The following is a 27,936-nucleotide window of genomic DNA, read 5'->3' on the forward strand; positions in this document are numbered from 1 at the left end:
TTATGGGCATTTCTCAAATTAATATTTTCATAATGAACCAGAAAATATTTTAATGATTTATTTTTGCTGGAAAATTAATATTGTTATGATTTAAAATAAATATTGTTATTTCATAATGTAGTGCTTCAACGTAAGAAAATGCATCCAAATCAAAATAATGGTACTATGTTTAAGACAAACCTGAAGTAAATGCAGTGAGAATGGCTTCAAAGACAGTGATTTATTCTGTGTGTGAGACATCAGCCTTCCAGATAACCACATCTGCACCAGGTGCACTGAGCTAAGGCTCCTCAGAGAACAAGTTAAGGAACTGGAGCTGCAGTTCAATGAACTTTGGCTCACACAGGAGACTGAGGAAGTGTTAGATAGGAGCTATAGGGAGGTAGTCACCCCTAGGCAGGTAACTGAGTGGACTGTCAGGAGAAGGAAGGGAAATGGACAGCCAATGCAGAGTACCCCTGCGGCCATTACCCTCAATATTAAGTAGACCGCTTTGGATACTGTAGAGGGGGACAACCTACTACAGACAGCGGCAGTGACTGGGTCTATGACACCAAGTCTGGTGCTGTGGCCAGAAGAGAAGAGAGGTAAAGAGGACTGCAGCAGTGATAGGAGATGTCATAGTTAGAGGAATAGAGATGAGATTCTGTGGTTGAGATAGAGACACACGGATGGTATATTGTCTCCCAAGTACCAGGGTCAGCTATGTCTCAGATCAGGTCCATGGTGTTCTAAAGGAGGAGGGTGAGCAGCCAGAAGTCTTGGTATATATTAGCACCAATGAGATCAGTAGGAAAAAGGTGATGGGGTCCTGAAGAAAGATTTTAGGGAGCTAGGTAGAAAGCTGAAAAGCAGGACCTCCAGAGTGGTAATCTCTGGATTGCTGCTTGTGCCATGTGCCAGTGAGGATAAGAATAGGATAATTTGGTAGGTGAACGAGTGCATCATTGGAATCTCTTCTGGGGAAGGCATGATTTGTACAAATGGGACAGGTTACACCTGAACCTGAGGGGCTTGCTAGAGCTGTTTGGAAGGGCTTAAACTAGTTTGGCAAGGGAATGGGAACTGGAGTGATAGGGCTAAGGATGGGGTAGATGGTTTGCAAACAGATGCAGTGAGACTGCTTGCAAGGAGAGGCTGATTGTAAGGCAAAATTACTGTCAACATGGTGAGTTACAATACAAAAAGGGAACAAAATCAGAAAGAGTGATGAATACAGGACTTATTGTTATATTTGAATACATGCAGTATATAGATTAAGGATCTTGTAGCAGAGTTAGAGATTGGCATGTATGACATTGTGGGCATCACTGAAAACATGGCTGAGAAAAATTATAGTTGTGAGCTTAATGTTGAAAGATACATGTTGTAACAGGAGGACAGGCAGGTAGGCAGAGGGGGTGTGGTGGCTCTGTTGGGAAAAATGAAATCAAATCATTAGAAAGAGGTGACATAGGATCAGAAGGTGTAGAATCATTGTGGGTAAAGCCAAGGAAGTGCAAGGGTAAAAAGACACTGATGGGAGTTATATACAGACTTCCAAACAGTAGCAAAGATGTGGTCTACAAATTACAACTGGAGATAGAAAAAGCATGTCAAAAGGGCAATCTTACAATAGTCATTACACAGGTGGACTGAGAAAAGCAGGTTGGTGATGGAACCCTAAAGGGGGAGTTTTCAGAATGCCTATAAGATTGCTTTTTAGAGCTGCTCTGGTTGAGGCCATGAGGGGATTAGCTACTCTGGATTGGGTGTTGTACAATGAAAGTGAATTATTTAGAGCTTAAAGTAAAAGAATCCTTAGGAACCAATGATCATAATATGGAGGTGGATGAATGGAATGCACTGTCAACAACAGTGGTGGAGGTGGATACAATAGGATCTTTTAAGAGACTCTTAGATAGGTTCATGGTGTTTAGAAAAACAGAGGGGTATGTGGTAGAGAAATTCAGGGCAGTTTCTAGAGTAGGTTACATGGTCAGCAAAAACATTGTGAAAAAATGAAATTGGGAAAATTGAAAAGAAAATGAAGGGCCTGTAATGTGCTGTAGATTTCTATGTTTCTATGTATGATAGAATTCGCCCTGCAACTTGAGAAGTCAGATTTATCAGTATCAGAGTGGAGTAAAGAGCATGAAAGAGCAGCTGGCTGAAATCGATTGGAAGGGAACACTAGCAGGAATGATGGCAGAGTCGCAATGGGTGGAGTTTCTGGGAGCAATTTGGAAGGCACAAGATTGATACATCCAGGGAAGTAGTATTCTAAAACAGGTGATGCAACCATGATTGACAAGAGAACTCAAAACCAACAAAAGGTCTGAAAGTAAGTAAATCACCTGGACCAGATGGTCTACATCCTCAGGTTCTCAAAGAAGTTGTTGAAGAGATTGTGGAGGCATTAATACTCTTTCAAGAATCAATAGGCTCTGAAATGAAATCACTTATTTCCAGAGTACTAGAAAATTGCAAATATGACTCCATTCTTCAAGAAGTGAGAGAAGCAGAAGAAAGGACATTATGTGCCAGTTAGTCTGATCTCAGTGATTGTGAAGATGTTGGAGTCAAATGTTAAGGATGTAGCTTTAGGATATTTGAAGGCACATAATAAAACAGGCTAAAGAAACCAGCACGGATAGAGCACTAGCTAAGTGGCAGGATGCAAAGAGTGGGAATAAAGAGACCCTTTTCTAGTTTGTTGCCAGTGCCCGACAGGGATCTGTGTTGGGACCATTTTTTTAAAAATAATTTATATGTCAATGATCTGGATGACAGAATTGATGGGCCGAGTTTATGGATGATATGGAGAGAAGTGTTGGGGCAGGTAGTATTGAAGAAGTAAAGAGGCTACAGAATGACTTAGATTAGAAAAATGGGCTAAGAAGTAGTAGATGGAATACCATGTTGGGAAGTATACGGTCATGCACTTTGGTAGAAGAAATAAAAGTGTAGACTATTTTCTAAATGGAGAGAAAATACAAAAATCTGAGGTGAAAAGGGATTTGGGAGTCCTTGTGCAGGATTCCCTAAAGGTTATTTTGCAGGTTGAGTCTGTGGTAAGGAAGGCAAGGCAAATGGAATGTTAGCATTTATTTCAAGAGGATTAGAATATAAAGGTAAGGATGGAATGTTGAGGATTTATAAAGCACTGGTGAGATCACATTCGGGAGTATTGTGAGCAGTTTTGGGCCCCTTATCCAAGAAAGGATGTGCCAACATTGGAGAGGGTTCAAAGGAGGTTCACAAAAATGATTCCAGGATTGAAAGCCTTATCATATGAGGAGCTTTTGATAGCTCTGGGCTTGTACTTGCTGGAATTCAGAAGAATGAGGGGGGATCTCAATGGAACCTATCAAATGTTGAAAGGCCTTGATTGAGTGGATGTGGAGAGGTTGTTTCCCATTGTTGGGGAGTCTAAGACCAGTGGACACAGCCTCAGAATATAAGGATGCCCATTTAGAATGGAGATGAGAAGGAATCTCTTTAGCCAGAAAGTGATGAATCTGTGGAAGGATATGAGGAGAAAACAGGAGATTGAGGTTGAGAGGGAAATGGATCAGCCATGATGAAATAGCAGAACAGACTTAATGGGCCAAATGGCTAATTCTGCTCTTATATCTTAATATCTTATGGAAATGCATTTGTTCTAAATATGCAAAGGGAAAGAATACTTTCTTGAATTGTTTACCCGTTGACCATACAGCTGACTCTGGTTGTTTATTCCTGTAACTTTCTCAAAATGAGACAGAAGCTGGAATGCTCTGTACATTAAAAAAGGAAGCAAATTTCACATATGGAATATCATCAGTGAAAACAAACATTATCTAGGCTAGTATTCAATCACTTTTGACAAATCTGGTCACTATTATATACTCTTGCCGATCTTAAGATTGTTAGGTTCCATGATGCAGAAATAAGACAAACATCTGCTCAATGGTTTTTTAAGGGTTCAGCAAACTAGGCTTTGTCTTAATGTATCAGAAAGGCAACAGTTTTACATGTAAGAATGCAGCAATATTCAGGTAGTTTTAAAATTTTGCACAGTAGGGTCATTTCCTGTTATTGTTTGACCTATGCCATACCGAAAGGAGTATCTTCAGCATAAGAACTAAGTTTTACATGGAAAGAGATAGCCTGCCCTTTTTCTGTCAATTTAATGAAAGATTCAACTGTTATGCCTGCAGCCCCCTCCTTTATGAGAATCGCAAGATCACTGTTGGGTTGGGTCAGGGGGCCCAGGAAATGAGAGAGAGAGACGTGCGGAATGTCTCGTTCCCCTGGCGATGTAAAGCTATGGGACATGGCCATCGTCTCCGGAAGGCGAATTGTGGATTGGAGACTGTACTACGTGGAAGCCTTCAGGCAAAATGGGCTGGTTGAGGGAGAGATTGCATCACCCCCAACCTGATTGACATCTACGACACTGCGAGTCAGGATAAAAGAGGGTCTGTGGGAACAGCCCCTCAGACGCACCAGAAGAAACGCTAGCACTCCCGTGATAGCGGGAAGCCATTTGAAGGAGGCCACGTGCGTTCAGTTCTGTTGCCTGGGACTGGTGGCTTGTAACACGGAAAACGGCTTTTAGCTAACAACGGGGAAACCAACTCCCCGACTTAAAGGATTGGCATCATAAAAGACTGGGCAAGTTTAAACCGTCTCTCTCTTAAACCCAAAATGCTGCAGCTTGAATGAACTAACAGTGACTGTTATATTTCCCATCGGACAGTACATTATCCCCTAGACAACGATAGAGCTATTTCTTATTGGTTATTATGATACCCGCGCTTTTAGATTTAGTATTGACGGCGTATATTATCTGTATGTTTGCATTAATCTTATTTTTGTGCCCCTTTATCAATAAATACTTTTAAAAATAGTACCATCAGACTTCAACGGACCTCTCTATCTTTGCTGGTAAGTGATCCAGTTACGGGGTTCGTAACACAACCCACAATGTTAAGCACATACAAAAATATTTTTTCCTTTGCAATCTTAAAGTGTTCACATGACAAACATGGTAAAGAAGCTGCTGTGACCAGATGTTTCCAGTTTTTGCTGGGACAGTTTATCAGCAGCTAAATACCAATAATACTTCTGTAATTTATGACAACATATCCAGCAACTTCCACGGATCTGTTCCTATATTTAACATGTGACAATAATTATTCAAATATTGCTGCAATTGGGAGGTTTTAATAATGGCCAAAGTAATAACTTAAGTGGCTGCAAAATAATAAGCAGCAGTAGGTTATGGCTCATTACACTCGTATGGCACCAACACACTGCGTGCAAGTAGCTGGAATTTTTTGAGATTAGCTTATCAGCTCCACCACTGGCAATTCATTCATGCTCTTGGCTACTTGGGCCTGATGCAGAGGGCATACATAGCTTGCTTCAGTGCCATGATCCAGTCAGTGGCAAAAGCCAAGTGGTGAGGCTTCATCCTGGAAAAAACCCTGACAGAAAGCAAAGAAGAAATAGGCTTTGCCAACTATGAGAGTTGTCAAGGATTCTTAGTTTTTAAGTGTTTGTGGAAGTCAAAAACATTTCACTATTAAAGATGAAATAAACAATTAAAATAAAGTGAATTCCAGTTAATTGAGGCAACTCCTAAAATAACCAAAAACTAAATGGAAAAAATAGCCGGGATCCCTCTTTTTTTGGGACATTATGCCACTTAATTGGGGGAAGAGATTGTTGCTGAACTGTTTCTCCATGCATGCACTTGTGTGGCTGTTAGACACTACACCATACTTCAAGTGAACAATTTTTAAAACAGAGTCAGTTGAGTGTTCTTCAGTTTAAAAGGCAGTTATTTTTATCACTGATAGTTGGCGAGAGATAAGCAGAAAGATAATTCAGTACTGCTTTGTCCATTGCAGTTTCAAGTGTTCAAGCTTGGAGATGCCAGAAATGGTCGGTAGTGAAAATAAAACAATTACACTACTTCAACAAGTTAGGACCTATGAAGAATTTGAAGCTATCAACAGTCATCTTGAATGTTACAATGAAAATGAAGATTTGGAGGATGCAATCATCAAAACTTGTATGAAGGCATTCCTTTATCTACACCAGGTGTCTGCACTGATTTTGTTCATTTACAATCAAAGGAGCTCAGCACCATATACTCAGCTTTCAGCTGTGGCTCCAAGTAGCATGCAACAGCAGATACACCCTGATACACCAGTTCAGCAGGCAGGCTAAACTAGGTGAGGTAGCAGGCAGGCCTAAGACCCCAGTGAGATAGAGACGTGTCTGTCCTAGCATGCAAAGTCAGCTCTGGCAGTCTGGGCGGATGAGATCTACAGTGAGATCCAATGGCCAGGAAGGCCATTCTGCAGAACTCTGGGGAGAGCAAAGAGCATGATGAGGCAAAGAAGTAGTCATGGTGAACCACTGCAACTAAGGAAGACCCCAGTTGTTAGGACTTGCATATCACTGGACCCAACTTCCAAGATGGAGAGCATGGAACTGCTCTGGTACAATGGCACTTCCCCTTTAAAAATTCTCCTGCAAAGGTTTCCTGCCATCGTTGGATACAACTGACAACCATCAAACCAAATATTAGGTACTAATAACACACACAAAATGCTGGTGGAATGCAGCAGGCCAGGCAGCATCTATAGAAGAAGCACTGTCGACATTTCGGGCCGAGACCCTTCCAAAACATCCGACAGTGCTTCTTCCTATAGATGCTAACCACAAAGTACACTGCAGATGCTGTGGTCAAATCAAGACGTACAAAAAAGCTGGATGAACTCAGCAGGTTGGACAGCATCCGTTGAAAGGAGCAGTCAACATTTCAGGCCAAGACCCGTCATCAGGACAGGTCTCAGCCCAAAACGTTGACTGCTCTTTTCAACGGATGCTGTCCGACCTGGTGAGTTCATCCAGCTTTTTTGTTCGTCTTCCTATAGATGCTGCCTGGCCTGCTGTGTTCCACTAGCATTTTGTGTGTGTTGCTTGAATTTCCAACATCTGCAGATTTCCTTGTGATTATGAACTAATACATGATTTTTTGGTACTGTAGTAGTATTGATAGTGTTCCAATTTGTTCTATATTTTATTTAAATACATAATCTGTTACATACTGCTTAACTGGGCCAAAATGTACTGGTCCCAATGTGACCCAATTAACTAGAATTTTCTGCATTTGTTAAAATTAGTTAATTTGTAACATTAGTGAGAGAAATGATTAAATTAAAGACGGTACTTAAGGAGTCCATTTAGAATGTGCTGACACAGAAAGAGCGTGCAAAGCAACTTGCAGGGCAACGTATAAACCAATTTGCAAAATGAGGATGAAACAATAGCTTGCTGATTAAAGAAGCGATACGGGTAACGGGAAGACATGCTTAACGGTTGAACAATAACGGTGTTAATGCGCTGAGGCTGATAAGTGGGCCAAAGGGTAATCACATTTGTAATTTTGTAATGAGATTAAGGAAGAATGTCTGCACCTCACATGGGTGCAACTCACAAAGTCGTAAACAAGTAGGGTATAAAAAACTGTGCAAAGTGTAATTCGGCACTCAATCTAGCAGGAGCTGGTTGGGTCCGACTCTGCAGACTCGAAAAATAAAGTTTACCGTTCTGCAAATTGCTGAGACTCAGTGTGTTTCTGACAATTAGTATACAAAAATACCAAAGAAAAACAATTTATAAGAAATCTTCCCTTCTGCTTCATAATCCAGTGACCTTTATGCCCTATTGAGATCAGTGGAAGTTTCCAATTTGTACTAGCTCTCTCCAGATCTGATTGAGATTCTGCAACATAATGCTGGGGAATGTCAAAAAGATCGGTTTGAAGCACTAGACTTAATACGGAGCCTAGCAAAAGAGAAAGCACATGTGTTTATCCCAACAAATCAGTTAGCAAAACTTGGAATTCTGTGTTTCACAGTGTATGTATGGAAGTCATCACTTATAGTTGCTTACATGGCAAAGGACAGCAGAATTTATTACTAATTGCTATGTAAATGATTGACATATAATTCTTGTCTTGCCTGTATGGTACAATATGAATTTACAGCTACATGATCAAGAAATATGAGAAAATTACATTTTCAAAAGTAAGCAATTTCATTTCCTTCTACTTTGTTTCATTCAATATACAAAGAATATAAGTGGATACCTTTCACCAAAATCAAGTAAAACTTTGGGCTTTTATGCATGTTTTTTAATGGGAGAATAATACTACAGCTGTGTGAATGCCCACAGCATGCAGCAACTGTTATCTGTCTTGGAGGATGATGTCAGAGCATCCTGTGCCACCAAATGGCTGAAGCATTTAAGGACATTTTCAACCTTTCAATGCTGCAGTCAGAGGTTCCCTCCTGCTTCAAAGGTCATCAATCATACTGGTGCTCAAGGAAAGCAGAGTGAGCTGCCTTGATGACTATCGACTGGCAGCGCTCCCATCTATTGTAATGAAGTCCTTCGAGATGTTGATCATGTATAGAATTAACTCCTGCCTGAGCAAGAACCTGAATCTGCTACATTTCACCTACCTCTACAACAGGGCTACAGTGAATGCGATCGCTCTGGATCTCTACAATGCTCTGGAGTACCTAGACAACAGCAAGACACATGTCAGGCTGCTGTTTATCAATTACAGATCAGGATTCAGTACCATCATCCTCTGAGCATTAACTACGAAGTTTTGAAACCTAGGCTCCTGTATCTCTCTCTGAAACTGGACCTTTAACTTTCTCATTAGGAGATCAGATTGGTAATAACATCTTCTCGTTGACAGTCAACACAGGCCGACTACAAGGATGCATGCTTAGCCCACTGCTCTATTCTCTTTACACTCATAATCATGTGGCTAAGAACAAGTCAAATGTCATTTATAAAGTTACTGGTGATACCCCTGCTGTAGGCAGAATTTTAGAGAAGGCAACACAAATAAAACTGATTTGCTGGTTGAGAACCTTGCACAGCATCAGTAAGACCAAGGACTTTAGGAAAGAGGAAGTCAGGAGAACACACACCAGTCCTCATTGGGGGGGGGGGGGGGAATCAGTAGTGGAAAACAATAGCAGCTTCAAGATCTTGGACATCAACATCTCAGAATCTATCCTGGGCCTAACACTTAAGAAGGCACACCAGCAGCTCTACATTATGGAAATATGGGGAAATTTGATATGCACCAAAGACTCTTGCAAATTTCTACAGCTGTATAGCGGACAGCATTCTGATTAATTGCATCACATCCTGGTATGGATGCTCCAATGCACCAGATCACAAGAGGCTGCAAAGGGTTGTAGACTCAGCCAGTTCCATCATGGGCACAAACTGACTCACCATGGAAGTCAACTTCAAGAGGAGGTGTTTCAAGAAGGTGGCATTCATTGTTAAAGATCCTCACTATCCAGAACATGCCATTTTTGTGTTATTGCTATCGGAGAGGAGGTATTGGAGCCTGAAGACCCAGACTCACCTCCATCATTAGATTTCTGAACAGCGCATTAAATTATGAACACCACCTCCTTGTAAAACTCCTGCACTACTCATTTATAGTAACTTACAGAGAATTTTTTTGCACGGTACTGCTGCTACAGAACAACAAATTTTATAACATATATCAGTGATAATAAACCTGATTTTGTTCCACTAGCACACCGGTCTTTTTCGGAAACAGCAGGCCAGAAGGACATAAGTCTGTAATCATGGGCTGAAGGATTCAGGGTGGAGAATGCAAATCATTCATGGCATACAGCTATAGAATCTGTAGCCAGAAAAGATGCAAAGACCACTGAAAAATAACAACCTAATCCTTCTCTTTACATCCCACACCTTCTTCTGGTTTTCCAGCTGGAGATGGTGTAAGTACACGCCTCTAACTTGGCCCACATTTTTCATCATTACTCTTTAGGCTTTCTTTTTTCGGACTGTCAATGTCTTCCCCTAATAACTTTACTATTGTTAATATTGGCTTACAGGACTACAATTGTCTGGCTTCTCCCTGCTGACCTTCTTGGGATAGGAAAGCTACAGTTGCTACTTTCCTGTCATCTGCTACTTCACTTGCATCCAGCAAAGATTTATAAATCTTGGCCAGGGCTGCAACAATCCCCATCTCCCACAGCCTGGGATAAATATCATCCCACTCTATCCATGAAATAAATAAAAGCTCCACAATGTTTTGCAGTCACTATTTCTTATCGTTTCAATTCACCACAGAATCACAACTGAAACTACAACTGCAGAATCCTTTTGCACATGCCATTAATATAATGGGTGTGATCCACCAAATGTTGCAAGATGAGGATGAGGACAAATCCAAGTGCAGGATACAGGCACGGAGGCAGAGTCATGAGGCGTTAGCACCGTCACGAACGGGGAACCGGTATCCAGGAGAGTCTTTACATAGAGACGAGGTTTATGTAGAGTATCCAGGAAATGATGCAGAGCTTAGAACTGACAGTCCTAAGGAATCAGGAAATGAAGTTTACTCACACTAGAGTCGACCAACGAACTGGCACAACATGGCTGTGATGCTCAAGTTTTATCCTATCTTTGCTAATGGAAACCAGGTGTGCAGTAACTATTGGGACTAGCAATCACAGGGAATCAGCCGACAGGAATTAAGGCACAATCAATGAGATAATGGCAAGATGGGGAATTGCCAGTTGGGACCATGACAGTACCCTCCCCTCAATGGGAGCCTCCAGGCGATCCTCCGGGCCTGTCCGGATGGTTCCGATGGAAGTGCTGGATGAGGGAAGGGTCCAGGATGAAGGAGCGGGGAACCCAGGAACCCAGAGAACCCTTCCCAGTCGACCAAGAATTGGAGACCCCTGCCCCAAAGGCGCACATCCAATAGCTGCCAGACGGTGTATGCTGGATGGCCATCGATGATTCGGGCGGGTGGAAGGGTTTCGGTCGGAGGACACAAGGGACTGACGGAAACGAGTTTTACTTGGGAAACGTGAAAAGTAGGGTGGATGTGCTTAGACTTAGGTAGTTTAAGTCGGACTGCTATGGGGTTGATGATACTTTTGAACTTGAAAGGTCCCAGGAAGCGAGGGGCGAGTTTCTTAGGCTCGTTTTTGAGAGGAATGTCTTTGGATGATAGCTACAACTTCTGCCCAGGTCGATACTCAGGTGTCGGAGTCCAATGGCGATCGGCAATCCTCAGGTTACGATCGGCTGATCGGAGCAGGGCCATATGTGTGTCCTCCCAAACGTTGCGGCACCGATTGATATGAGCCTGAACCAAAGTCACTGCAATCTCCTCTTCTTGAACAGGAAACAGCGGGGGTTGGTACCCAAGGAAGCATTCAAAGGGTGATCGTCCAGCGTCAGTACTAACCAAAGAGTTGTGGGTGGACGTACTCTACCCATGCGAGGTGGTCACTGCAGGTAGACGGGTTGTTGATTGTTATGCAACGTAGCGCCGCCTCCAAATCCTGGTTGACCCGTTCCGTTTGTCCGTTCATCTGAGGATGGAAGCTGGATGACAGGCTAATGGAGGCACCCAGGGCTTGGCAGAAGGACGTCCATACCTGCGAGACGAATTGGGAACCCCGATCAGAGATGATATCCACAGGAATTCCATGGAGGCAGATGACATGGCGGACGAGAAGGTCTGCAGTCTCTTGTGCCGAAGGGCGTTTAGGGAGGGCTACAAAATGCACCATCTTGGAGAAGTGGTCTACCATGATGAGTACGGTGGTGTTTCCACGTGAAGGGGGTAGACCAGTGATGAAATCTAGGGTGACGTGTGACCAAGGACAACCCGGGACAGGTAGGGGATGAAGTAAGGGGAGCGGCTACTCAGTCAATCTGCTCACTGACCTTCCTTACATCCTTGGACAGGGCACGAAGATCTCTCATAACTTCTCCGAGTAGTTGACCATGTACGCCCAGCAGGAGCCCTGGCTGATGAGGGCCTGTTACACGGGGTCTGTATCCGCTGGGTTCATTCTTGGCCAGTTCGTTCTGTTGCAAGGATGAGGCTGAGGACAAACCCAAGTGCAGGACACAGGTGCGGAGGCAGAGTCATGAGGCGTTAGCACCGTCACGAACGGGGAACCGGTATCCAGGAGAGTCTTTACATAGAGACAAGGTTTACATAGAGTATCCAGGAAATGATGCGCAGCTTAGAACTGACAGTCCTAAGGAATCAGGGAACGAGCTTTACTCACACTAGAGTTGACCAACAAACTGGCACAGCATGGCCATGATGCTCGAGTTTTATCCTATCTTTGCTAATGGGAACCAGGTGTGCAGTAACTATTGGGACTAGCAATCATAGGGAATCAGCCATCAGGAATTATGGCATAATCAATGAGATAATGGCAAGATGGGGAATTGCCAGTCGGGACCATGACACCAAATGATGCAAGGGAAATAAAGGAATTTGAAACATGCAGTGAAGAACATCTCAGGATAATATCTCAGTACACTTCCTCAAGATCACATTCTGGAGGAACTTCAAATCAATCCCAGTGTTACCACTTAGTAACTGTATTACACCAGGATTAAAATCTTAGTATCACTTCTTGACATCTAGTGTAATAAGATTGACGTCAAGAACCTTGAGCTGCTTAGCTTTAATCTAACACTATAACTTAGCAGTGGACTAAGCAATAAATACAAATTCTCCTGTGGGAGAAATATTTTGTATTTTTATCTTCAGCTAAAAATTATGTACTTTCATAATTTTTGCTCAATTGATTTTTTTTTTAGCTCGTATGTAGAACATAAAATAGCAGAAGGAAACATGGAAGTAACTCCACACAGTCACAAGAAAATTACAAATAAGAAAATATATTCAAATTGTGCTAGCTCATTTGCCCATACTCTACAATTCCCATCTTAACATCACATTGGTACGTAATTAATTCGGGGAAACTTGCCTCAGTTGGTTAAGCCCATTCCTGGCATTCCAGGCAGGTTAAGCATAGACAATACAGTGCACCACAACTATACAACAATCAGTTAAGGTAATGTAAGTATTTTAATGCTTATTAAAATTATTAAGTATTATTAAGTATTTTAATATTTTCATGGAAATATTTTAGGAGCATATTAAAAGACTATAAACACATGAGATGGAAGCAGAATTAGGCCATTCTGCTTTGCCATCTCAACATGGCTGATCCATTTCCCTCTCAACCCCATTCTCCTGCCTTCTCCCCATAATGTTTCATGCCCTGACTAATCAAAAACCTATCAACTTCCGCCTTAAATACATCCAGTGATCTGGCCTCCTCAGATTCACCATCCTCTGACTGAAGAAATTCCTCCTCATTTCCGTTCTAAGTGGATGTCCCTCTATTCTGAGTCTCTCTCTCCTGGTCTTAGACTCCATCACCATAGGAAACATCCACAAAATCTAGGCCCTTCAACATTCAATAGGTTACAATGAGACCGCCCCCCCCACCAACTCTTCAAAACTCCAGTGAGGTCAGGCCCTGAGCCATCAAAGACTCTTCATACGATAGCCCTGTCATCCCAGAATCATTCTCATGAACCTCCTCTGAACCCTCTCCAATGTCAGCAAATCCTTTCTTAGATAATGAGCCCAAAACTGCTCACAATACTCCATGTGAGACCTCACCAGTACCTTTTAAAGCCTCAGCGTTAATCCTTACTTTTATATTCTAGTCTTCTCAACCCAAATGCTGACATTCCATTTGCCTTTCTCACCATCAGCCCAACCTGCAAATTAACCATAGGGGATTCCTGCATGAGAATGCCCAAGTCGGATTTTTGAATTTTCTCCCTGTTTAGCAAATATTCTATGTTTTTGTTCCTGCTACCAAAGTACATGACCTTACACTTTCTGATACTCTATTCCATCTGCCAGTTCTTTGCCCATTCTCCTCATCTGTCCAAATCCTGCTGCTGCCTCCCTACTTCCTCAACACTACCTGCCCCTCCCTCTATCTTCGTAACGTTCACAAACTTGGTCACAAAGCTATCAATTCAGTCATCCAAGTCATTGACATATAATGTAAAAAGATGCAATCCCATCACTGACCCCTGCAGAACACTACTAGTCACCAGCAGCCAATCAGAAAAGGCTCCCTTTATCCCACACTGTGCTCCTGCCAATCAGCCATCCTTCATCCAAGATAGTACCTTTCCTGTAATATCATGGGCTCTCATCTTGCTACGCAGCCTCATGAGCAGCACCTTGTCAAAGGTTTAGTCCGTCTGATCCAGGTGATTTCAGACCTTTCAGCTTCCCAAGCACCTTCTCATTTGTAATAGTCACTACACTCACTTCTGCCCAACCTTCCTGAACTTCCAACATACTGCTAGTGTCTTCCACAGAGAAGATGGATGCAAAATACTTGTTTAGTTCATCCACTATTTCCTTGTTCCCCATTACTACCTCTCCAGTGGTCCAAAAGCTACTCTCACCTCTCTTTTACTCTTTATATATCTGGAAAAACTTTTGTATTCTCAGATATTATTGGCTAGCTTAACTTCAAATTTCATCCTTTCCCTCTTTAAGGCTTTTAAGTTGCCTTCTTTTTTAAAAGTCCCCCAGTCCTTTAACTTCCCACTAATTTTTGCTCTATACCTTCTCTTTTGCTTTCATTTTGTTTTTGACTTCCCTTGTCAGCCACAGTTGTGTCATCCTGGCTTTAAAGTACTTCTTTTTTTGGAATGTATCTATGCTGTGCCTTCCAAGTTTCTCCCAGAAACTCCAGCCATTGCTGTTCTGCCATAATTTTTGCTAGTGTTCCAATCAACTTTGGCCAGCTCCCCTCTCATGTTTCAGTAATTTACTTTACTCCACTGTAAAAAGGCTATGTCTTATATTCACGAAGTTTTAAAATAAAAATATTGCGGTCATTGAAGATCTGGGTTGAAACAAGGTGCTCAGTGCTCAAAGTACAACAGACCACCAAATAAACAATTTTAACTTGATACAAAAATGTCCAATTCCAAGCCTATTTGACAAGAATGGCCTCCATTCCTTTTGAAAACAACTCCCATCGTGGCAAAAAGTTACATAGTGCACAAAATGAGCAAAATGAATGGCAGAACAAATTCAATGAGCTGAATACCCAAATTCTGCTCCATATATCTTGGTATTATAGTAAGGTAAAACTCTATTAATCTAGCACACTTAGTGGGACTTAGTAGATCTTCCAGACTATTGGTTTATTAAAACTTAAACAACACACACTTTTTTTTTAAGATATTACACAATAGAACACTAAATTTCTGAGGGAGCTTCTGAACCAATGAAGGGGCAGCTCTGAGAGTGCACCTAACCCAGCTCTTAAATAATCTTTAACTGTCATAAGCCCAATCGTAGGGTTTTACTGTATTGTGTTGGTTATAAATAGTTTCAGCATGTCTCATGGGCATGATTAGATGTGATGAAAGCATTTACATTACATTTATTGACATGTCTTTGGATTAAATGCTATGATGTTGAAAAAAAAAACTAATCCAAAGTTAAACTGATGTTAAATCACTTCACATGGTAAAACATTGCCAGAAATGAATTTAAGTTCACCAACGAAAACAAATGTTAAAAACCATACTAGACACTATAGTAAAATTCAAAATAGAAGACGTGCAATTTTACACCTCTGCTTTATCTATTTGCTGTAGGAATTTAAGGTTATGCTCTATCAAATATTTGCACATTTTGCAGTAATTTTCATTCTTCCTCTTACTCAACAATAACATGAAACTGCAACATAAGTGTTCCTATATCTATTCTTACCTAATTTTATTAAAAGCTAAATGAATCACATTGATGCAGGAACAGCTTCTTCCCCTCCACCATCAGCTTTCCAAATAGTCCATGAACCTATTAATATACCTCATTATTCCTTCTTTCTTGCACTATTTATTTTATAATTTATAGTAATTTTACGTTGCTGTCGGAAGCAACACATTTCATAATATATATGGTAGTCATAATAAACCTGATTCTGATATGCTTTTAATCCTGGAGATTCACTGCATGTAATGAAAATAACACTTTATGGTGTACACAGTGTGTTCTATTAGGTGATGCATTTTGAAGATGTAATTTATAAAGACACGAGATCTATAATGCAATTTTAGATCTACCCAAACCAAATTCATTAAGAACCCAGACAATGCAAGTATTGTTTTACAGTACAAAACATTTCTTTATTCTTTAGCGTACAATAAAATGCCTATTTATGGACTGCACAACATATTGTACTTTCACTAACATTTGCTAATTGAACACAAAATGTAAGAATGTAAAACATTTACTGGGCTAAATTTGTCGGCTCTTAGACTGGCTTTAAATTATTACTTCCAGATAAAGATCTTTAGTCCACCTTTACACCTTGTTATAATTTTGGTTAAAAAATAAAGGAAAATTGTTTTAATCTCCACAAATCCTTTACTGGAACATCATCTATAAAGTTTGATCAATCACAGAATGTGATGGAATGGATAGGCACATGAACAGATACTTGAAGATATATATATATATATATATATATATAGTAAATGAAAATAGAGTGGCAGGAGAGAACGCTTGAGTGTAAAAGAATGTGTTAAGGTAGAATGCAGGGTACCAGTTGTACAGGAACATTTTGGCTAAGATTCTAATCAATTCCTCAGTCAGAATTTTAAAGGTTTTGCCATATGGGATTTTGTAAGCACTCATTCATATTTACAAGATTTGAAGCTAACATACACCATGATCCTCATATTTTGCTTTTAAATATTTAATATTCTGTATATAAATCAATTTGACCTATAGAAATTAGATTTTACACCTACATTTCCAGAATCGATGTTTTCTCCAAACTTTTAAATGCTGCTGTATTAATTGTAGCTTTACGTTACTATTATGAGATGATACTTGTCTAACAAATAAAGGAATAATTTTGTTTTATCAGGTAAAACCAGTGAAGCGAGATAACCACTTTGTGACTTAATAACAAGCACACTGAGGTCAAATTCCATAAAGGAAGTCAACTTTTACAGTGCATCAATGTCTTTTTTTTTGTAACTTACCTATAATCTTCATGAGTAAAGCATTCATGCAAATCCTGTGCAGATATTCCCATGGCAGAATTATTTGTCTGTAGGAAGGAAGTAAGTAAGTTGAATACCTAAATAATTTTTCACAATTGATGAAAGTTTAGATTAGCAAAATAGAAAACAAAACATGCATTCTTAGCGCCAGAAACCCAGCACAATCATCACTAATTTCATCTAATGCAAATGACACCTTTCACTGTATATTTTGATGTACATGTGACAAATAGAGCTAATCTAGTCTCTTTTTCAAGCTTCATGATATATTTTCTTTTGCAAACAAGAACCAAGAACTTAATTACATAACTGCCATTATTTTATCATTATACAATTATTAAGTGGAAGTTCAAAGTAAGTTTAGTAAAGTATATAAATGCCATTATATACAACCCTGAGAATTGTTTTCTTGTGGGCATACTCTATAAATCTAATAACCAAAATAGTATCAATAAAAGACTGCACCAAAAGGGCAACCACTGTGCAAATATAAAAAAGGGGGGAAATGAGGAAATAATAATAATGATAATAATAAATAAATAAGCAAGAAACTTTAAGAACATGAGACAAGAGTTCTTGAAAGTGAGTCCATAGTTTGTGCGAAAGTTCAATGATGGGGTAAATGAAGTTGAGTGAAGTTATCCCCTTTGGTTCAAGAGTCAGATAGTTGAAGGGTAGTAACTGTTCCTGAAGCTAATGGTGCAAGTCCTGAGGGTCTTGTACCTTCTTCCTGATGGCAGTAGCAAGAAGAGAACATGATCTGGGTGGTGGGGGTCCCCGATGATGGATGCTGCTTTCCTGCGACAAAGCTCCATGTAGATGTGCTCAATAGTGGGGAGGGCTTTATCTGTGATGGACTGGACTGTATCTAATACTTTTTGTACTATTTTCCATTCAAGGGCTTTGATGTTTCCATACCAGGCTGCAATACAGCCAGTCAACCCAGCACACACCTACAGAAGTTGTTTTAAACATTAGAACTATTTTCTTGAAAAAATTCATACCTTTTCATTAGTTAGAAAGATGTGCAGTATCTCCATAAGCTTCTCGAAGTCCTGAACGTTGCTATCGGAAGACAAAATTCTGAAAAAACAGCCAATCATATCATACTAGGTATGAAAAGCAAAGTAACAAACATGAAGCCTATTCAATGATTCTGCTCCCACTGTGTATTTTTGCCTGGGCATGCCACATTTCTATCCATTGAATGTATAAAATTTATTTCATTCATTCAGTACAAATTTCAAATTTCTGCTGTTGTAATGCTGAGCATTTGCCAAACATTTTGTACTTTGCTGATTCACCTATCGTTAGTGTATTTAATTCAGAAAAATATTGTAGGAGGTAATATAACAGAATGAAACAAAAGGATTTATAAAATATCTTTCTTAACTCAGGACTTACCTTTCCCTTTGCTGTGTTTTACAGCAAATACTTTGGAAATTTAATCAGTGTTGTCCTGTAGTAAACATGGGGATCAATATGAATACACTATGTCCAGCAAAGAGCAATGTGGTAAATAAATTTAAAAAATAGTTGAGGTTCAGAACTAAAGCTTGTGTACCTTACCAGTAACACTGAAAATAACCCTATTCCCCCTCCCCCTACTGTTTCCTATCCTTTAAATCAAGGCTTTTCAACCTGGGGTTCATGGATCCCTCAATTAATGGTAGGGATTACCAAGAGGGGTTCTTGGCATAAAAAGTTGAGATCCCCTACTTTAAATAACCCAGTATTCAAGATATGGTATTTATGGTATTACCCTAATCTCATGTCTCTTAATGGTTCATTTTGAAATATCAGGGATACAACATCCATTGGCTCCTTATCAATTTTACTACTGGAATAGTCTTTCAGAAGATCGACTAACTTAATTACATTATGAATTTCCGTGACTGCAACTGGCATTTCTCTATGACTTTTAACATAGCAAACACCCTAAGGTACTTTACTGTAGCACAATCAAATTATGACAGTGGGTTATCTATCAAGATTGGGACTGATAGACTGAATCAGGGAAATTCCAAGGTGTAGGATCTAAAAGCATTGCCACTAAAGGAGAAACAGTTACATTTCGGGATGATCAAGGCCTGAACTAGAAAAGCTTTGTTATTTGCAAATGGTTAGAGGGCTGCAGGAGGTAAAATTAAAAGGGAAAGGTAAGGCCTGGAGGATTAACAAATAAAGATAAAAAACATAGAACATAGAATAGTACAGAACAGTACAGGCCCTTCGGCCCATAATGTTGTACCAACCCTTAAACCCTGCCTCCCATATATCCCCCCACCTTAAATTCCTCCATATACCTGTCTAGTATTTTCTTAAATTTCACTAGTGTATCTGCCTCCACCACAGACTCAGGCTGTGCATTCTACGCACCAACCACTCTCTGAGTAAAAAACCTTCCTGTAATATCCCCCTTGAACTTCCCAACCCTTACCTTAGAGCCATGTTCCCTTGTATTGATCAGTGGTGCCCTGGAGAAGAGGCGCTGGCTGTCCACTCTACCTATTCCTCTTAATATCTTGTATACCTCTATCATGTCTCCTCTCTTACTCCTTCTCTCCAAAGAGTAAAAGCCCGAGCTCCCTTAATCTCTGATCATACTACATACTCTCTAAATCAGGCAGCATCCTGACAAATCTCCTTTATATCCTTTCTATAGTGAGGCAACCAGAACTGGACACAGTACTCCAAGTGTGGCCTAACCAGAGTTTTATACAGCTGCATCATTACCTTGCGACTCTTAAACTCTATCCCTCAACTTATGAAAGCAAACTCCCCATAAGCTTTCTTAACTATCCTATCTACCTGTGAGGCAACTTTCAGGGATCTGTGGATATGTATCCTCAGATCCCTCTGCTCCTCCATACTACCAAGTATCCTGCCATTTACTTTGTACTCTGCCTTGGAGTTTGTCCTTCCAAAGTGTACCACCTCACACTTCTCCGGGTTGAATTCCATCTGCCACTTCTCAGACCACTTCTGCATCCTATCAATGTCTCTCTTCAATCTTCGACAATCCTCTACACTATCCAAAACGCCACCAACCTTTGTGTCGACTGCAAACTTGCCAACCCACCCTTCTACCCCACATCCAGATCATTAATAAAAATCACAAAAAGTAGGGGTCCCAGAACCAATCATTGTGGGACACCACTAGTCACAACCCTCCAAACCGAATGTACTCCCTCCACCATGACCCTCTGCTTTCTGCAGGCAAGCCAATTCTGAATCCACCTGGCCAAACATCCCTGGATCCCATGCCTAATGACTTTCTGAATAAGCCTACCATGTGGAACCTTATCAAATGCCTTACTAAAATCCATGTAGATCACATCCACCGCACTACCGTCATCTCTATGCATGGTGAGCTCCTCAAAAAACTCTAACAGGCTTGTTAGACACGATCTGCCCTTCACAAAGCCATGCTGACTGTCCCTGATCAGACGATAATTCTCTAAATGTCCATAGTTCCTATCTCTAAGAATCTTTTCCAACAGCTTTCCCACCACAGACGCAAGGCTCACTGGTCTATAATTACCCAGACTATCCCTACTACTTTTTCTGAACAAGGAGACAACATTCACCTCCCTCCAATCCTCCAGTACCATTCCCGTGGACAACGAGGACATAAAGATCCTAACCAGAGGCTCAGCAATCTCTTCCCTCGCCTTGTGGAGCAGCCTGGGGAATATTCCGTCAGGTCGCAGGGACTTATCCGTCCTAATGTATTTTAACAACTCCAACACCTCCTCTCCCTTAATATCAACATCACTTCAACCTCACTCATATTGTCCTCACCATCATCAAGTTCCCTCTCATTGATGTATACCGAAGAGAAGTATTCATTGAGGACCTCCCTCACTTCCACAGCCTCCAGGCACATCTTCTCACCTTTATTTCTAATCGGTCCTACCATTACTCCTGTCATCCTTTTGTTCTTCACACAATTGAAGAATGCCTTGCAGTTTTCCTTTTCCCTACCCGTCAAGGCCTTTTCATGCCCCCTTCTTGCTCTCCTCAGCCCCTTAAGCTCCTTTCTTGCTACCCTATATTCCTCAATAGACCCATCTGAATCTTGCTTCCTAAACCTCATGTATGCTGTCTTCTTCTACCTGACTAGATTTTACACTTCACTTGTCACCCATGGTTCCCTCGCCCTACCGTTCTTTATCTTCCTCACCGAGACAAATTTATCCCTAATATCCTGCAAGCAATCCCTAAACATTGACCACATGTCCATAGTACATTTCCCTGCAAAAACATCATCCCAATTCACACCCGCAAGTTCTAGCCTTATATCCTCATAATTTACTCTTTCCCAATTAAAAATTTTCCTGTCCTCTCTGATTCTATCCTTTTCCATGATAATGCTAAAGGCCAGGAAGTGGTGGTCACTGTCCCCCAGATGCTCACCCACTAAGAGATCTGTGACCTGACCCAGTTCATTACCTAATATTAGATCTAGTATAGCATTTCCCCTAGTTGGCCTGTCAACATACTGTGACAGGAATCCGTCCTGGACACACTTAACAAACTCTGCCCCATCTAAACCATTGGAACTAATCAGGTGCCAATCAATATTAGGGAAGTTAAAGTCACCCATGATAACAACCTTGTTATTTTTGCACCTTTCCAAAATCTGCCTCCCAATCTGCTCCTTGGTATCTCTGTTGCTACCAGGGGGCCTATGGAATACTTCCAATAGAGTAACTGCTCCCTTCCTGTTCCTGACTTCCACCCATACTGACTCATAAGAGGATCCTGCTATATTACCCACCCTTTCTGTAGCTGTAATAGTATCCCTGACCAGTAATGTCATCCCTCCTCCCCTCCCTCCCCATCCCTTTTAAAACACTGAAATCCAGGAATATTGAGAATCCATTCCTGCCCTGGTCCCAGCCAAGTCTCTGTATTGGCCACTACATCATAATTCCATGTATGTATCCAAGCTCTCAGTTCATCACCTTTGCTCCTGAAGCTTCTTGCAATGAAGTACTGTGAGTACACGCACTTTCACGCACTTTAGCCCTTCTATCTTACTACCTTTACACCCTTTATTCTGCTTCTTTTTCCTCAAAGCCTCTTTATATGTTAGATTTGGTTCTACTCCATGCACTATACTTGCAGTTCTTGCATGATCTTAACCTCCTCCACCTCACTATCTGCTCTAACACTCTGGTTCCCCTCCCCCTGCAAATCCAGTTTAAACCTCCCGGAGCAGCACTAGCAAACCTTTCCACAAGAATATTAGTTCCCCTCCATTTCAGGTGCAAACTGTCCTGTCGGAACAGGTCCCACCTTCCCTGGATCAAGGCCCAATTGTCCAAAAACATGAAGCCCTCCCTCCTGCACCAACTCCTTAGCCATGTATTTAGCTGCATTATCTCCCTATTGCTAACCTCACTAACACGTGGCACGGGCAGCAATCCTGAGATTGCAACCCTGGAGGCCCTGTCCTTCAGGCTCGAAGGGCCGAATGGTCTACTTCTGCACCTATTGTCTATTGTCTAACTCCCTAAACTCTCTTTGCAGGACCTTCTCCTTCTTCCTATCCACATCATTGGTCCCTACATGGACAACGACGTCTAGCTGCTCACCCTCCCTCTTGAGAATACAGAGAACTCGATCCGAGATACCATGGACCCTGGCACCAGACCATCTGGGATTCTCGATCTCTCCCACAGAACGTCTTATCTGTCCCCCTAACTATCGAATCCCCTATCACTACTGTTCTCTTTTGCAAACATGAGGAAATCTGCAGATGCTGGAAATTAAAGTAACACACACAAAATGCTGGTGGAATGCAGCAGGTCAGGCAACATCTATAGGCAGAAGCACTGTCGATGACCTCTTTTCCCTCCTTCCCTTCTGAGCTGAGGGTCCAGTCTTGGAGCCAGAGACGCGACCACTGAAACTTGTCCCTGGTAGGTTGTCCTCACCAACGGTATCCAAAACGGTATACTTATTATTGATGGGAACAGCCACAGGGGTGCTCTGCTCTTCCTGTCTATTCACCTTCCCTCTCCTGACAGTCACCCAGCTACCTGCCTCCTGACTTTTAGTGGCGACTACCTCCCTCAAACTCCCGTCTATTTCTGCCTCTGCCTCACGTATGATCCAAAGTTCATCCAGCTCAGCTCCAGTTCCCTAACTCGGCTTGTCAGGAGCTGCAGCTGGATGCACCTTTTACAGGTGTAGTCATCAGGGACAATTGTGCTTGTCCTGACTTCCCACATACTTCAAATGGAGCAACTGACTGCCTTGACTGCTGCCTTCAATACCTACTCCTAAATTAATTAGATTAATTAAAGGAGCTTACCTGACCTTACCTCACAGGGAGCAAGCTCGTCCTCAGCCTCTGCTCACCGAAGCCTCTCGAGCCAAAGCCTTCCTACTCTGTCTCCCACTACTCCGTCCCACTCCCACTCTTACGACACCCGCTCCATAATCTGCTTGCTTTTTAAACTTTCCCGCTGTCTTACAGACCGACCTTCACATGCTTGTGCAGTCATGCCCCATTCAAACTGCCGAAGAAATGACCTTCTCCCTCTCAATCTGCTCGCTTTTTAAACTCTCCTGCTATCTTACAGGCTGACCTTCATGCGCTTCTGCAGTCATGTCCCATTCAAACTACCGAAGAAACTTTTAGAAATCAAGACAATGCTTAATTGAAAACCAGAGGAGTCAATCAAGCACAAGGCAGGGTAAATAACTAGAACATCATGCAAGTGGGGACAGAACATAGTCTTTATTTAACCATTTTTGAAGGGGTATATTAGACCCTTCACATGTTTAGCAATTATATGGCCCATTCCCCTGCCTGCCCCCTCCAATTTAACAACCTACCTCACGGTCAATTCTTACCATAACCCTGCACACACCCAAAGTTGCTACACAAGAACACATTGAGATCAAAAGCATGAATAGGGACTTCAGCACATGTGGTGAAGAAATGGATGCTTTTGATAGTTGAAATATAGAAACATAGAAAAACTATAGCACAATACAGGCCCTTCGGCCCACAAAGTTGTGCCAAACATGTCCCTACCTTAGAAATTACTAGGCTTACCCATATTTTCCTAAGCTCCAAGTACCTATCCAGGACTCTCTTAAAAGACCCTATTGTATCTGCCTCCACCACTGTTGCTGGTAGCCCATTCCACGCACTCACCACTCTCTGAGTAAGAAACTTACCCGTGACATCTCCTCTGTATCTACTCTCCAGCACCTTAAACCTGTGCCCACTTGTGGCAACCATTTCAGCCCTGGGAAGAAGCCTCTGACTATCTACACTATCAATGCCTCTCATCATCGTATACACCTTTATCAGGTCACCTTTCATCCTCCGTTGCTCCAAGGAGAAAAGGCTGAGTTCACTCAACGTATTCTCATAAAGCATGCTCCCCACCAGAACTGAGCACAGTAGTCCAAGTGGGGTCTGACCAGGGTCCTATATAGCTGCAACATTGCTTCTCGGCTCCTAAATTCAATTCCGTGATTGATGAAGGACAATACACCGTACGCCTTTTTAATCACAGAGCCAACCTGCACAGCTGCTTTGAGCGTCCTATGGACTCAGACCCCAAGATCCCTCTGATCCTCCACACTGCCAAGAGTCTTACCATTACTACTATATTCTGTCATCATATTTGACCTACCAAAATGAACCACCTCACATTTATCTGGGTTGAACTTCATCTGCCATTTCTCAGCCCAGTTTAGCATCCTATCAATGTCCCGCTGTAACCTCTGACAGCCCTCTACACTATCCACAACACCCCCAACCTTTGTGTCATCGGCAAACTTACTAACCCATCCCTCCACTTCCTCATCCAGGTCATTTATAAAAATCACGAAGAATAAGGGTCCCAGAACAGATCCCTGAGGCACCCCACTGGTCACTGACCTCCATGCAGAATATGACCTGCCTACAACCACTCTTTGCCGTCTGTGAGCAGGCCAGTTCTGCATCCACAAAGCAATGGTCCCCTTGGATCCCATGTCCTTACTTTCTCAATAAGCCTTGCATGGGCTACCTTGTCAAATGCCTTGCTGAAATCCATATACACAACATCTACTGCTCTTCCTTCATCAATGTGTTTAGTCACATCCTCAAAAAATTCAATCAGGCTTGGAAGGCACGACCTGCCCTTGACAAAGCCATGCTGACTATTGTTAATCATATTACACCTCTCCAAATGTTAATAAATCCTGCCTCTCAGGATCTTCTCCATCAACTTACCAACCACTGAAGTAAAACTCACTGGTCTATAATTTCCTGGGCTATCTCTTCTCTCTTTCTTGAATAAAGGAACAACATTCGCAACCTTCCATTCCTCCGGAAGCTCTCCCGTCCCCATTGATGATGCAAAGATCATCGCCAGAGACTCAGCAATCTCCTCCCTCGCCTCCCACGGTGGCTTGGGGTACATCTCATCTGGTCCCAGTGACTTATCCAACGATGCTTTTCTAAAGCTCCAGCACATCCTCTTTCTTAATATGTACATGCTCAAGCTTTTCAGTCTGTTGCAAGTGATCACTACTATCACCAAGATCCTTTTCCATAGTGAATACTGAAGCAAAGTATTCAGTAAGTACCTCTGCTATTTCCTCTGGTTCCATACACACTTTCCCACTGTAACACTAGATTGGTCCTATTCTCTCATGTCTTATCCTCTTGCTCTTCACATACTTGTAGAATGCCTTCGGGTTTTCCTTAATCCTGCCCGCCAAGGCCTTCTGATGACCACTTCTGGCTCTCCTAATTTCCTTCATAAGCTCCTTCCTGTTAGCTTTATAATCTTCTAGATCTCTAACATTACCTAGCTCTCTGAACCTTTTGTAAGTTTTTCTTTTCTTCTTGACTAGATTCATTACAGCCTTTGTACACCATGGTTTCTGTACCCTACCATAACTTCCATCTCATTGTAAACTACCTATGAAGAACTCCATGCAAATATCCCCTGAACATTTGCCACATTTCTTCTTTCCCTGAAAACATCTCTTTCCAATTTATGCTTCCAGTTTCCTGCCTGATAGCCTCATAATTCTCCTTACATCAACTAAATGCTTTTCTAACTTGTCAGTTCCTATCTCTCTCCAATGCTATTGTAAAGCAGCTAGAATTATGATCACTATCTCCAAAATGCTCTCCCACTGACAGATCTGACACCTGACCAAGTTCATTTCCCAATACCAAATCAAGTACAGCCTCTCCTCTTGTAGGCTTATCTACACATTGTGTCCAAACCTTCCTGAACACACCTAACAAACTCCACCCCATCTAAACCCCTTGCTCAAGGGAGATGCCAATTAATATTTTGGAAATTAAAATCTCCCATCACAACTCTGTTATTATTACACCTTTCCAGGATCTGTTTCCCTATCTGCTCTTTGATATTCCTGTTACTATTGGGCGACCTATAAAAAAAACACCCAGTAAAGTTATTGACCCCTTCCTAATCCTAACCTCCACCCACAGAGACAATCCCTCCATGGCGTCCACCTTTTCTGCAGCCATGACACTATCTCTGATCAACAGTGCCACGCCCCCATTTCTTTTGCCTCCCTCCCTGTCTTTTCTGAATCACCTAAAACCCAGCACTTGAAGTAATCATTCCCATCCCTGAGCCATCCAAGTCTCTGTAATGGCCACCACATCATATCTCCAAGTACTGATCAACGCTCTAAGCTCATCCGCTTTGTTCACAATATTCCTTGCCTTAAAATAGACACATCTCAAACCTTCGGTCTGAGCGCATCCCTTCTCTATCAACTGCCTATCCTCCCTCTCGCATTGTCTACAAGCTTTCTCTATTTGTAAGCCAAACTCCTCTTCATCTGTCCATTCCTAAATTCCAGTGTTTCATTTGCTGCTTTCCAGTTCACAGGAACCATTCCAGATTTTAGACAATCTTGATTCATAAATTCCAAAATATCTACATCCTTGAAGCCATATATTTTAAACCCTATTATTAAAATCAAGTTCAAAAGGTTTGTCAGGCTTTAGTCTTGCTCATTTCCAATACATTTTTCATGCTCCAGTGCTTCATTGAAATGTCTAATTCTCATTAGACATTTGATTTTCCATTAATACTGCTGTGTTCTTTTGGCCTGTGCCTATAAAGACAAAATGTGGCAACCCACTAACCAGCACACTCGAACCGGCTCACAAAGCGGCGCACGCCAACATTGAGGCAGGGCCCAAAGAGGGCGCCAAGCCTGCTTCACCAGCAAGGGGAAAAGCCCGCGCGCAGGACGGGACTGTGAATACGCGCCCCCTACAGCATTCCCACCCGGGGAGGGCGGGATCAGGAAGGCTTTAAAGCGAGGCCGTGAAGTTTGAATAAACCTCTTTTGTAATTGCAGCTCACCGACTCCGTGTCGCTATTGCAGCGCTGCGTGTAGCACACCGCTACAATTGGTGACCCCGATAGCCCAAACGATATTTGGACCGGAGATGAACGATGCCACATATGTTCATGCAGTTTCGTTAAAACTGCCAAGCTTCTGGACGCTGCAACCTCACCTAAGGCTCCAGCAAGCAGAAGCCCAATTCCACATTCAGCAGATAACCTCAGATGCCACATGTTACTACTACGTGGTGAGCTCCCTTGACCAGGAGCCGCCCAGGTTGAGGAGTTCATGCAATCGCCACCAGCGGACAGCAAATACACGGAATTCAAAGCCTTGCTCATAAGGACTTTCGGACTCTCACGGCACAAGTGAGCTGCCCGCTTACTGCACCTGGATGGTTTGGGAGTCAGGCCACCGTCGGCTTTGATGAACAAGATGCTGTCCCTGGCCGGAGGTCACAAGCCCTGCCTCATGTTTGAGCAGGCATTCCTGGAGCAGCGGCCCGAGGACATATGCCTGCTGCTGTCCGACGCAGATTTCAGTGACCCCCAGAAGGTGGTGGCCCGGGCGGAT

At 42.0% G+C, this 27,936-nt stretch overlaps 1 protein-coding gene across 2 annotated transcripts in view; it reads right to left on the reverse strand.

Annotated features, from left to right (window-relative positions):
- The window catches only part of swt1 (SWT1 RNA endoribonuclease homolog), a 172,082-nt gene that overhangs the window by 15,169 nt on the left and 128,977 nt on the right, over window positions 1-27,936 (reverse strand). For both annotated transcript variants that reach the window (XM_059984507.1, XM_059984508.1), the window contains 2 exons: window positions 18,006-18,084; window positions 16,981-17,048 (listed from right to left, as the gene is read on the reverse strand). In XM_059984507.1, coding sequence (XP_059840490.1) covers window positions 16,981-17,048; window positions 18,006-18,084 — 147 coding nt within the window. The remainder of the gene's footprint in view (window positions 1-16,980; window positions 17,049-18,005; window positions 18,085-27,936) is intronic.

This window comes from Hypanus sabinus, chromosome 11 (assembly GCF_030144855.1).
Source record: "Hypanus sabinus isolate sHypSab1 chromosome 11, sHypSab1.hap1, whole genome shotgun sequence".
Lineage (NCBI taxonomy): Eukaryota > Metazoa > Chordata > Chondrichthyes > Myliobatiformes > Dasyatidae > Hypanus > Hypanus sabinus.